The sequence below is a fragment of the Ammodytes marinus genome (genome assembly GCF_949987685.1).
Source record: "Ammodytes marinus genome assembly, chromosome: 12".
In the NCBI taxonomy this organism is placed as follows: domain Eukaryota; kingdom Metazoa; phylum Chordata; class Actinopteri; order Uranoscopiformes; family Ammodytidae; genus Ammodytes; species Ammodytes marinus.
Window position 1 is genome coordinate 23,636,544 of NC_137216.1, and position 12,131 is coordinate 23,648,674.

The 12,131-nt window shown below is 40.6% G+C and overlaps 1 protein-coding gene across 1 annotated transcript in view; it reads right to left on the reverse strand.

Annotated features, from left to right (window-relative positions):
- The window catches only part of fgf14 (fibroblast growth factor 14), a gene marked incomplete at both ends in the record, with an annotated part of 96,371 nt that extends 94,480 nt beyond the window's left edge, over nt 1-1,891 (reverse strand). Inside the window, one exon of the mRNA XM_080038215.1 lies at nt 1,666-1,891. Within this exon, the coding sequence (XP_079894341.1) occupies nt 1,666-1,873 (208 nt within the window). The remainder of the gene's footprint in view (nt 1-1,665) is intronic.
- Between the last annotated feature and the right edge of the window lie 10,240 nt (nt 1,892-12,131).

The following is a 12,131-nucleotide window of genomic DNA, read 5'->3' on the forward strand; positions in this document are numbered from 1 at the left end:
AGTCTGGGAATAATCTAGAAATGTCTCCTAAAACAGTGGTAAGCCTTTTCAAACGACCTGAGAGTATTATTATTATTATTTTCCTCCCCAATCTTTAGCATCTCTGTGTAAAATCAGCTACTTAGCGTTAGCTTTGTGGCGCAAATGTAGGTCATTGACATATAAGTCCTAAATGACTTGTACATTTGTAATTGATAGGCCTACGTGAAAGGCATAAACTGAAGCTAACCATGGCTTCACAGACACTAACCCGAACTGTAGTAAAACAGCACACTTTGCTTGGGGAGACAGAATTATATATTTTTTCTTGGGTGATAATAACCGACAGTGTTTTTTTGTCGTTGCTCCTGCAGTGTCAGCAAGGCAAAATATTCCCGCTACAGTGTGATGATGATGATGATGATCTACTATACTGCAGCTGCAGTGTCGAGGAACTGTGGCTGCTGCTGAGCAAATCATCTTCCGACCCCACAACATGAGGTAACAAGTAGCCCGCACTACGCTCTGTCTGTCCACCTAGGGCTGTTATTTCATACCTACAACAGCCTGTTGAAATAAAAACATAATTTGCTCACTGGCGCTACAGTAGGCTAGTGCATTTCATTCGATTAAAACAAATATATGCATCAGTCAGTGTATTGTTTGGATAATACTGAGAACAGGAATCGTGCTTTTCCACACACACACACACACACACACACACACACACACACACACACACACACACACACACACACACACACACACACACACACACACACACACACACACACACACACAAAAGTATGAATCGAAACGACGTCGACTGGTCAAGTGCAGGATTTGCATTAGTGCAGTGGAGCCCAGTTCCCTTTTCCCATGCCCCTATATTCAGCACCTCAGCTGCACCGGTTTCTCTGACACGAAATCAACTAAAGTGCTCGTATATTTAAAATCGTATTTCGCCAGGCCCCGCATGATGAATATATGGGCCCGCAACAGCCGAGAGATAGACATGAAAGAATGGTCTGTCTCCTCCGGCTTGGCTTGCGCTGAAAACACAGCGAGTAGCCCATTTAATCGAGAAGTGGTGTTGCAGAGGGGGGAATGCTGCTGCAGTAAACCCAGGGATGGAATAATCTGGTTAGGGGGAATCACGTTGGACAGAATAACTGAGCGTTGATATGATCCACTGAGGGGGTGGGGGGTGCATCAAGCCCGTGTGTGTGTGTGTGTGTGTGTGTGTGTGTGTGTGTGTGTGTGTGTGTGTGTGTGTGTGTGTGTGTGTGTGTGTGTGTGTGTGTGTGTGTGTGTGTGTGTGTGTGTGTGTGTGTGTGTGTGTGTGTGTGTGTGTGTGTGTGTGTGTGTGTGAGAGAGAGAGCGCTATTTAAAAAGTTAGGAGATCATGGTGCCGTGGTGATGCAGGGGGGCTTTTTGTGTGTCTGCGCGCTGCGCGTCCCCAAACCTGTACTCGCCGATAGTAGCTGCACAGAATAAGTTGGTCCCCCTCCCAACGCCACTGCATGATCCTCTCGCTGCATAAATATGATTTCAGATCTCTCACCATTACAACAAACAAACAAACGAATAACGCAGATCCTTAGGCTACACACACTCTGTCTCGCACGCAAAACACCGGTTTGCAGCGAAACGGATAAGTATAGGCATAATAGGTGATGAGCTTACCACTTGGATTCTTGTTTTTCTTAAGACTCTTGCCACAAAGACACTGCAGCATATGCGTTCCTTTGCTGAAAATGTTCCAAAGAAACCACATTGATTTGGGCGAAGAGCAATCCAGTGGCTTAAACACCCAGATATAGATGAGATCCTTGCGGTTGCATAATAACACAATTGGATCAGTTCTCCAGGACAAGGCTACCAATTGTATCATAGAAAAAATAGGTATATCCAAGTCCTATGCGCTTTCATTCATGTGGCAAAAAATAGTCAGTCTCTGTCACACTTCGTAAGGATGTGTTCTCTTCTTCTTGCGTATAAAGGAAGCCTCCTCAACTAGTCGATCATAGAAAATATACTCTATAAATTGCATGTGTCGCACCGGGAGGAGACGGGCCGCCAGTAAACAAACACAACTAACGTGAAAACAGTGAAACACGGTGGATTTGCGAGGAAGAAATCATTGCCTATTAGTTCATCACTCTGAGGAGAGGAGGGTGGATCTGCACAGCATCAAAAGCCAGGGGAGGATGCATCCTATGCACAGACTGCTGCAATGATAGCCCCAACTAAACACCACATTGCCGGATCAAGTCCAATTCGTTTCTCTTATAAAAGCAGCTTGTTGGTTGGCGAGGTCAGACGAAACCAACCTCAGTTCTCATGTCTTACAGTTCCACACTGCAACAACGTCTCTGTTAGAAGCCAGGGCTTGAGGTGTCTTGGTGTGTGTGTGAGTCGCGTGATTCCTGAAGTGTGCCTTTCTTCCCTTCTTCGTGGGGTAATTTTCTTCTTCCAGCCTTTTTCAGCACCACGCCACTGGCATCTCCAAAAGTACGGTGCGCCTACGAAAACATTTGCATGAATTTTCCTTTAGCGTCGGACCTCTCTGTTGGAAATAGACGGGGAGGAGGGGTTAAATTGAAAGATTGGCTTTCCATTACGTAAACACGTGGTTTCTGCGCCGTCATTTTCAGTGATGCTCTCGGAAATGTTTATGATCCGACACAGTGACTATTGTCCCGAGCCGTTTTTAGCTTGCATTCATGGACATGATGGTGTCTATGAAGTAGATTTTCTGCACGAGGGCGTGTGTGCACTGCACGTCAAAGAGTGTGCCTTTACTGCCAGTCATATTTATGCCATTCCTATTGATGTGTCGTTTCTTTGATCTTAGTTGCCTAAGTTGTGCATACAAACATGTGTTGACGGATGAATTGTGCATAAAAGCTCCAAAGTCACAGGTGTTAAGGCTCACCTGCTGCCATGTGTTGGAGTCATTTCATCTCAAGCATTACAGAAGCAGATCTGCAGAGTACAGAGTAGCCTATAGGGCACTGTAACAGATCACTATCACTTCAGCAAGCTCAACTGAATCCAACATTAGCTGCAGGGGGGAAAGCATTTATAATACAAGTTTATATAGAAAGGTTTGAGATAGCAACTTTAAATATAAAAAAATAATAATAAAAACTATTTGGCTACATGTTTAAGCGAAATTATTATGTCTTATTAGTTTGACACAAATGTAGGGGAGAACGGGGTAAGTAGGCACATTTTTACTCTAGTGAGAATTGCCAAATCACCAAAACATCTTTCAATAGTCATTCCTACATTAAATTGAAGCTTAAGGTGTTGGCTTGAAATGTGTACCCCTCACTTTTTCTATCTTATTGTAATAAAGAAGAAATTAATCATCAAAGACACCCTTACACATTGTGACAACCAACCCCATCAAGGGGTCGGTTGTCACACACTATGGGGTTGTTTGTCACAATGGTATCTTAATGGGAATAATCATAAAAAGAAGGAAAGAAAGTAGAACTAAATTTGAACATTTAATTGCATTGTCAAGTTGACAAATAGGCCTACATAACTTACTGTAGCCTTGGCAACTGGTCTAGTTTGGGATGCACTGGGTTGTTTTGATTTTGTTGCCCTTTTTTCTTTTGCATGCTAGCTGCCTTTTCCTCCTCTATTCTTTCCTTCTCTGGGGTGTCAGTGAGGATACATCTTGACAATTTCTTTCATTATTGGGTTCCTTTTCTGGCTGTAGCCTTTGGATAACATGTGACAACCAACCCCCCAAAAAATGTGACGACCAACCCCAACTTGAATTTCTTGCTAGCATCAAGGCCAACAACCATCTGACAACTAATTAGCTTGCTAACCACAATCTAAACTATAGTTTACCCTTCACACTTTGTATGGGTAACAACTGTTTTGTTATGAACCCATTGTGTAAAAGCCTAGAAGAAAATTACTGAGGAGCTAAATATTTTCAATTTGACATGAAAAACACAAACAGTCCTCTCACCTCAAATTTAGCAGTCTAACTCCAAGGAAGACTATGTAGGTGACCTCTGATCCCAATTCTGGATATTTACATACCAAAATTTCACAGACAGCGCCTTCTGGTTCCGAGATATAACGATTGTGACAACCAACCCGTGTGACAAATTACCCCGTTCTCCCCTATCCACTTGGGATGTGTTTACATTCACCACTTGGTCTGTTTTGTTCCTTCATCCCTGAGGACAAGAGGCCAGTTAGCGTTGCTGGTGACGACTGTTTCCACCGTATGACTAATTCTCTCTAAGGATTTCAAGGTTTTCCATCACGGACCGAGAGAGAAGACAAAATTGTTCTCCCCTGATTATGCCTGCCCCTATTTGCAGTAAGTTTTCGATCATACTTTGTGTGCGACCACATTTATTTTTGTGCTACCAGTGCTACCACATTAAAAAAAATATGTGTAGTATTTGTCCTAGGTGGAAAATAACTGAACTTCTAGACACACAAACATTTTGAATAGATGGATTTGGACCCGGTGGTGTTTTTGGGCTGTTTGCACAAAAGGCAGAAGTCACTTTGTGTGCCAGCGTTTCGAAGTTAACCAATCAGTCGCTTAATAAAGTGCTGACCCCACTCACAGGTGCACAATTCTGTTTGCCAGTAAGCCATCTCAGTTTGGCTGCAATATTAAGAAAAACTAATGACGAGCATTATGACCCCAAATGGCCTTTAGAGACTCTTTCTGTAATTTCTGTCATGATGAATACATGTATTGGTCATTACATGGAGGGGTATTGGATTCTGGCTTCTGTGATGATTTCCTGTATGTTTGAGCTCATGGAAAAAGATTGATGCATACTTATAAGGAAATCGCGTTGCATCAGTTCACTTCAATGATACCATTTTCCAAATTACCTCCATAACCTGCATGCATGCAACATGTATAATTTTGACATTTAATACTTTTACGTAACATCTATGTAAAATGCATCATCCAACCTCTGGAGATCAGCTATTTGTCTTATGCAAGATGTCCTTTTAATGGGCCGCTGTTGACTAGTTGAGCTCTGCTGCATGGATCTGCTATTGCAAGCTTATTTAGCCAATCTAACGTCGAGTGAGCAAAAGCAGAGGTTTGAGTAAACCATATTAACCACAGCAGCACAGGAAGCTTGATGAGAGACTGGAGGGGTTCATTAGTGGGGTGGTTGTGTTGTGCGTTTGTCTCTGTATTACAGCATTAATCCACTTTAATGACCTAGTTCTGTGGCGCCCAGGTCTTGTCAGTTGTCTTTGGTAACTGGTTCCTCGGGGATGTGGGCCACTTTGAAACAAAATGTTTCCTGATTGACTTCCTTTACAAAGCATTATCATTTTGCTGTGTCACTGTTAAATGGCCAACGGTAAAGAACTTGGTATTGATTTTAAGAGGTTGGCTGTCTATTTTTCAATTACTGGTGGAGTTCACACATGCTAACATATTCTCTGCAGTACATACACACCTATACAAACACACACACACACACGCATGCATGCACGCACGCGCACACACACACACACACACACACACACACACACACACACACACACACACACACACACACACACACACACACATCATATATCCAGCAAAAAAGAAAAGGTGTTAACGGCAAGGCAAGTTTAGTGATATAGCACAATTCAGACACAGAACCATCCAAAGTGCTTTGCAGGGGCATATATATTTATATATATATATATATATATATATATATATATACTAGTGCTGTCAGTTTAATGCGTTATTAACGGCGTTAACGCAAACCCATTTTAACAGCGTCAATTTTTTTATCGCGCGATTAACGCTCGGCATGGTCTAGCAAACGTTGTGGTTTTTTCTCATGCTGTTGTATCAACTAGTAATGTTAGAACAACTGAAACACCACAAACTATACATATGGCTCGCATTTAAGTTACTGTCAATTCAAAAGGAACATGTCCTACAGCGTAATTTCACTTATATATACAGTCAAGTGCGAAAGTTTGTGAACCCCTTGAGCCTTTTGGAATTTTATTTATTTTAACCATTATTAATTCATTTTTATCAATACCAGTATTTTTTATATGAAATAACAGATGTTTGTTTATCAATTCAACATTTTTATTTTCCAGAAATCAATTGTTAAAACAGATAAAACAAATTATTTGACGAATGTTGTATGTGCAAAAGTTTGTGAACCCTAAGCTGCATTGCTTAAATGGAGCAAGGTAAACACAATCAGGTTGGCCAAATTGGTTGATGAAATAGACCAATGTAATGAGAGATCTTTAGGAAAGAAATTGGGTGGCACTAGATAAAACAGAGATAAAACCAGGTCAGTTTAGGCTCACCAAAGTGAACCCATACAGGTCAGACATGCTAAAAGGGAAACAAATCTCAGAGGATCTCAGGAATAGAGTTTTGATGTTACACATTTGTCTGGGGACAGTTATAAATTCATAAAAAAAAATTTGAGCTCAATCGGTCCACCGTGAGGCAAATCATCTACTAATGGAGAGCTTTAAGAGTGACTTAACATCTGCCTAGAAGTGGACTTCCTTCAAAAATATCCTCAAGCGCCACAAGAAAAGTGATTTTTCAGGTAAAAGCCAACCCAAACATTACACCTGGAGATTTGCAGACAATTTGAAACCACCATTATTCACTTGGGAGAAGGTTCTCTAGGTGGTAGGCAGAATTGCGTTTTTGCCCAAACATGGCGGTTTTGGTTATGACCAAACAGTTCAATTTTTGACTAATCTGTCCACAGAATAAGACTTCAGGTATCTCCAGGTGCTCTCTGGCAAAGTTGTGACAAGCAGTTTTGTTCTTTTTTGAGAGCAGAGGCTTCTTCAGCAACCATCCCATGAAAGCCATGTTGACTGAGTTTTCTTCTTATTGTGGAACCATGCACATCTGTCCCAGATGCTGCAAGAGAGGTCTGCAAATCACCAGATGTAATGTTTGGGTTGGCTTTTAACTGAAAAATCACTTATCTTGTGGCGCTTGTGGATATTTTTGAAGGAAGTCCACTTCTAGGCAGATGTTCAGTCACTCTTAAAGCTCTTCATTTGTAGATGATTTGCCTCACGGTGGACCGATGGAGCTCAAACTTTTTTAAAAATAATTTATAGCTGTCCCCAGACAAATGTGCAGCATCACAACTCTATTCCTGAGATCCTCTGAGATTGTTTCCCCTTTTAGCATGTCTGACCTGTATGGGTTCACTTTGGTGAGCCTAAACTGACCTGGTTTTATCTCTGTTGTATCTAGTGCCGCCCAATTTCTTCCCTAAAGATCTCTCACTACATTGGTCCATTTCATGACTCAATTTGGCCCATCTGATTGTGTTTACCTGCTCCATTTAAGCAATGCAGCTCAGGGTTCACAAACTTTTGCACATACAACATTCGTCAAATAATTTGTTTTATCTGTTTTAACAATTGATTTCTGGAAAAGAAAAATGTTGAATTGATAAACAAACATCTGTTATTTCATATAAAAAATACTGGTATTGATAAAAATGAATTAATGATGGTTACAATAAATAAAATTCCAAAATGTTCAAGGGGTTCACAAACTTTCGCACTTGACTGTATATATATATATAAATTGGGGGCACCAAGTGGCTCGGTTGGTGGTGTGCTTGCCATTGGGGCCAGGTCCTTGTCACATCATTCCCGGGTTCGATTCCAGCCCGGACCATTTGCTGCATTTCTTCCCCCCTCCCTTCCCCATTTCCAACCTGTATCTCTATTATATGTAATAAAACTTAAAAAAAAAAATTTAAATTACAATATAAAAAAATGCATTTCAAGAGATGAAAAAAAAGGGTGGAAACTGATGGACAAATTGTTAAAAATGAAAAGAAAATGCATTTAAAGGACAATAAAAACAAGCACATAAAAAGTTACAGACTAGAAAGCGAACGGCAGCTGGCCTCAAGTTGCGGTTGTGCAGTTATTAAAGCACAGTTACACGTGTATGCCGTAGACGTGCTCTTACATGTGTCCTGTGAAGTCTAATGAACTCATTGTATAATCATCTCTAGTCGGAGCAGTGCGCTGCAGGCTCTCTTGCCCTCCTCCCTCAGCAGAAGCCTCTCATGTCATCCCCCTATCGATCCGTCTACTGTAATGTAAAGTATCATCGCACCCTGGAGAATATCGTCTGACAATTTTGTCAGGGATCATTAGAATACTTCTTTTTGATTGCCCGGGATGCGGCCGGCAGGAAGTGGCTCCCTTGTGAGTTCTTAACAGCCTGTTTTCTCCTGGTGGGGGGGCGAAAATAACTTGATTTAAGATGCACAGAGATAAATGGAGTGGTTCCAGTTTAACTGGGGGGTGAAGACTGCATGAATTGCATGAGCGTTTTCATATGGAGGAAACTTATCATACCATAATAAATATGTATAGATGTATCTTGATAGCACTGGGTGCCTACACATTTTTATTTAATTGTATGTTATTTGGGTGAACTGACCCTTTTAAGGTAGTGAATAGTCAAAAATCCTTCAGAATATGTGCAATATTTTTGAATGACTGAAGATATTCAAATAGCTTCATAAGTTGAAAGGTGGCAGTATAAGCATGATTTGGTATCTTAATTCACTAGTAATTTTGAGTAATACATGTCAACACACATCCGTAGCCAGTACCCTAACATGCTCATTGGAAAGGATCAGTTTTTTTTCTCGTCTTTAGTGATTCTTTCAAATTAAATCAATGACAGAATGTAGTAAAAATAAATACACTTGTAAAGTAAAGCAGTTTCCCCCCGCAGACTAGTATACATCATGAGATACTGGTTAATGATTCAAAGACTGTGGATTATTAGTTATAAAAGGCTTCAAATATGTTACATCTGTAAATGCTTGACGATACTGATGATCACTATGAAGCTATTTCTGTGATTTATTTGACCCACTTTCGTTTACAAGTGGCATGACGACCTATGTGTGGACATGAGATAAGTCAATGCACTGCTGTGTATATAATAGTTGTGTTATTGGATTTTTTTCAAAAGTTACAATTGAATCTGCTCTATGTGATACCATTCGGTCATGTTGTAGTTTTCATTTAGAAAGTTGTGTATTCTCCCGAGTCATGTCCGATGCTCTCAGGGATTGCTAGACTGGTACCACATGTGTATCCATTCGGTGTTAATGCCCACAACCTACCAACAAGGAGAGTGAGTTTTGTTTGCCACTGCTGAGAGCAAGTGTTCGCCCGCAAACAAACAGCTGCTATGAACTAAGTCATCGCCAAAAACTTCTTTCATTCAAACACACACATGCATAACTCTCATTGTAAACAAGTCGTAGCAAGCTTCCGTTCATGCCCACTAGGCTTGTTGCCCAGTCAATGCCCTCCTTTAGGTTGTGCACAACACATCCGCTCAGGGGCTAGTGGGTCAAAGTCAAAATGCCAAAACTAATTGATGTGCTTCACTGAACTTAAACTGCTGGACTGCACTATATTAAGCAACTTCCTGGATAGCACTCATTTACAGTTGAATCAGAATGGGTGGCTGCACTTGCATATGCATAAGGAACGTGACATTCAGAATGTTGGACCCGCTATAGCTATAGACCATTGATAAGTTTAACACATTAGCATCCAACTTTGATTCACCACCAATTACTGCTCACAGCTACTTGGTCTAAAATGTAATTCAACTGTTTTAAAACCTCTCCAGTGCACCCACATTGTGATGAATAGGGCAAAAGACCAACTGCCCAAATTTAAGAAGCCCACGCACATAGTAACCATCCTCTTTAAAAGCATAGATAAGGGCATTGACAATGGCCCAGTGTGGATTCAGGCAACCCTTCACTGTACAGCAAGCCAACCCACACTCAGTGAATATGGAGTGCTCCAGTCTAGTTCTATCCACCAGGGTATACAGTCAAGTGCTATGGCCACACAGTGATCCGAGACCTGTGTCTTTAATGTGAGATTAGTGGTAAACATTTTTACAAATCAGGACAGTATACAGACCGCCTTTCAAAATACATGATAAAAAAAACTCAACAACAAAAATATGGCTTGCGGTATATAAGATGGAGTCAGCAATTATAGAGAATTCTTGTAGTCAAATGTACATTGTTTATCTACACACACTGTGCTCCGTACTGTGGTTTCTAAGTAGGGTTGGCCCCCTTTCTTTACATACCCTTTGTGTACTAGTGGTGTAACGGTACACAAAAGTCACTGTACGGTACGTAGTTCGGTTTTAAAGTCACGGTTCGGTTCTGTACAGTACGGTTAAATATATAAAAAGAATACTGCTCGTGCAAGTTCCCCAATAGATAAAATTATTCTCAACGTTGCAAAGGGGTGGAAAGTTTCCACGGGAACTTTCGCTCGAGAATTTTGGGAATATTCAAAATTGCGAATTATAGGAATTAACTAAATGGCGGTCATTTAAATAATTTTTTTTCCCAACATAAATCTAAACATATAACCCTTGTAAGTAGAACTTTATCAAGTTTTGATTATTTTATGAACAATCAATAATTTCACTGAACAACAAAAAGATGAATGTTGAGTCAAATATATATTATGATAATAATCTGTCTGACCCAACCCATTCAATAAATTAAGTAAATTGCCCCCCATGTGATGGAGGAATGCACAGTGCATGTGGGGGGGGGGGGGGCGTGGCCTCAGTACCCCTGCAGTAGGATGTGTGCTATGTGCAATTTGCCAAGTGTACTTGCATGAAATCTGGTTATTTTAGTCAAGATTATGCTAAAATATATTTTCCCCACCTATATTTAAAATCACTGTTTAAGCCTCTGTAAACCTGCTCTAGTAAAAAGCCATATATGATATCAAGTTTGGTGTCTCAATAAGCTTTAAAAAAAATCTGATTTGAAGTTAAATGCTCATAAATATTATAAAACTTAGTTGAAAGAACTTACAGTCTAGAACGTTTGCCAGGACTGAAATAACATAGTTAGAAGGATTTAGTGCATTTGGGTTGCTTTAAATTGAGTAAATTCCCGTTTATTCCCGTTAATTCCCATAAATTCCCGTTAATTCCCATGGAAAGTTTCCAACTCTGAAAATTCCCGAAATTTTGCAACCCTATTCTCAACTAAAAGTGCAAGTGCAGCATTATCTACGATTGCTGCTTATAGGTATTTTTCAGTATGAAAAAATGCTGCTGCACACAACAAAGTTCTCCAATAAGTAAAATACTTCTCAAATAAGTTCTGCACCGCAATCAAAACAAGCCTGTACACTTGGCATATTAAGGCTATTTAGCCCCATAATTACGTATTGTTGGTTGACCTCTTGCAACACGTAACGTGTCTGTATTTGTGACGGTTCGGTACGAATATGTGTATTGTTACTATATTGTGTATATACCAGCTTACATAGCCTAGGCTGTGTACTGGATTTTGTTTCAGTGCACAGTATACACACAGTACGTATAGGCAGCAGATTGTGAGGTGATATTCACAAAAAGGGATTTTGAAAACAAGTGTTCTCCAGAATTGCTGACTCCACCTTTTTAATGGAATCCTGTAGTGCTGGTCGTGTCATCATTTGCACATTGCTCATCAAGAGTCTCCCGTTTTTTTCCTCCCAGAATGCTTTGTGCTGTATTCATTTTGGGCCTCATTCCCCTACCAAACTTCACCGGCAATTTCATAGACGTTCAATCAATTTTTCAGAAATATTAGGAGCAGTCTGAGGTGGAATCAACTTTGCATTGATCTCAAGTGTCAAAAGAATTTGTCTGTGTTCATTTCAGCTTCAGACTGGCATTGTACTGTTCCTCTGACAAGTCAATTTGTCCCTCTATTAAAGACCAAAAAAGGTAGAAAAAGATATGTTCTTAGTTTTGCCTTGGGGCGAGGCATGAAGTGCCCTTTACGAGTTATCACTGGAAGCATGAGGAAGAAAGCCACAGCCGAATGGAGCAGTGAACAAGTGAGCGCCGGGTATTAGTAATGAATGTAGCAGCAGTCACTCTCACGCCAGGCATCGTTCGGGGCTGGCTCTGCCCTTCCTCTGGCCTGTTCTCCCCACGTCCTCATCTAAACTTTAACCAGAAACGACACACACACACACACACACACACACACACACACACACACACACACACACACACTACTGAAATGATTCACAAGGCCCAAAATAAA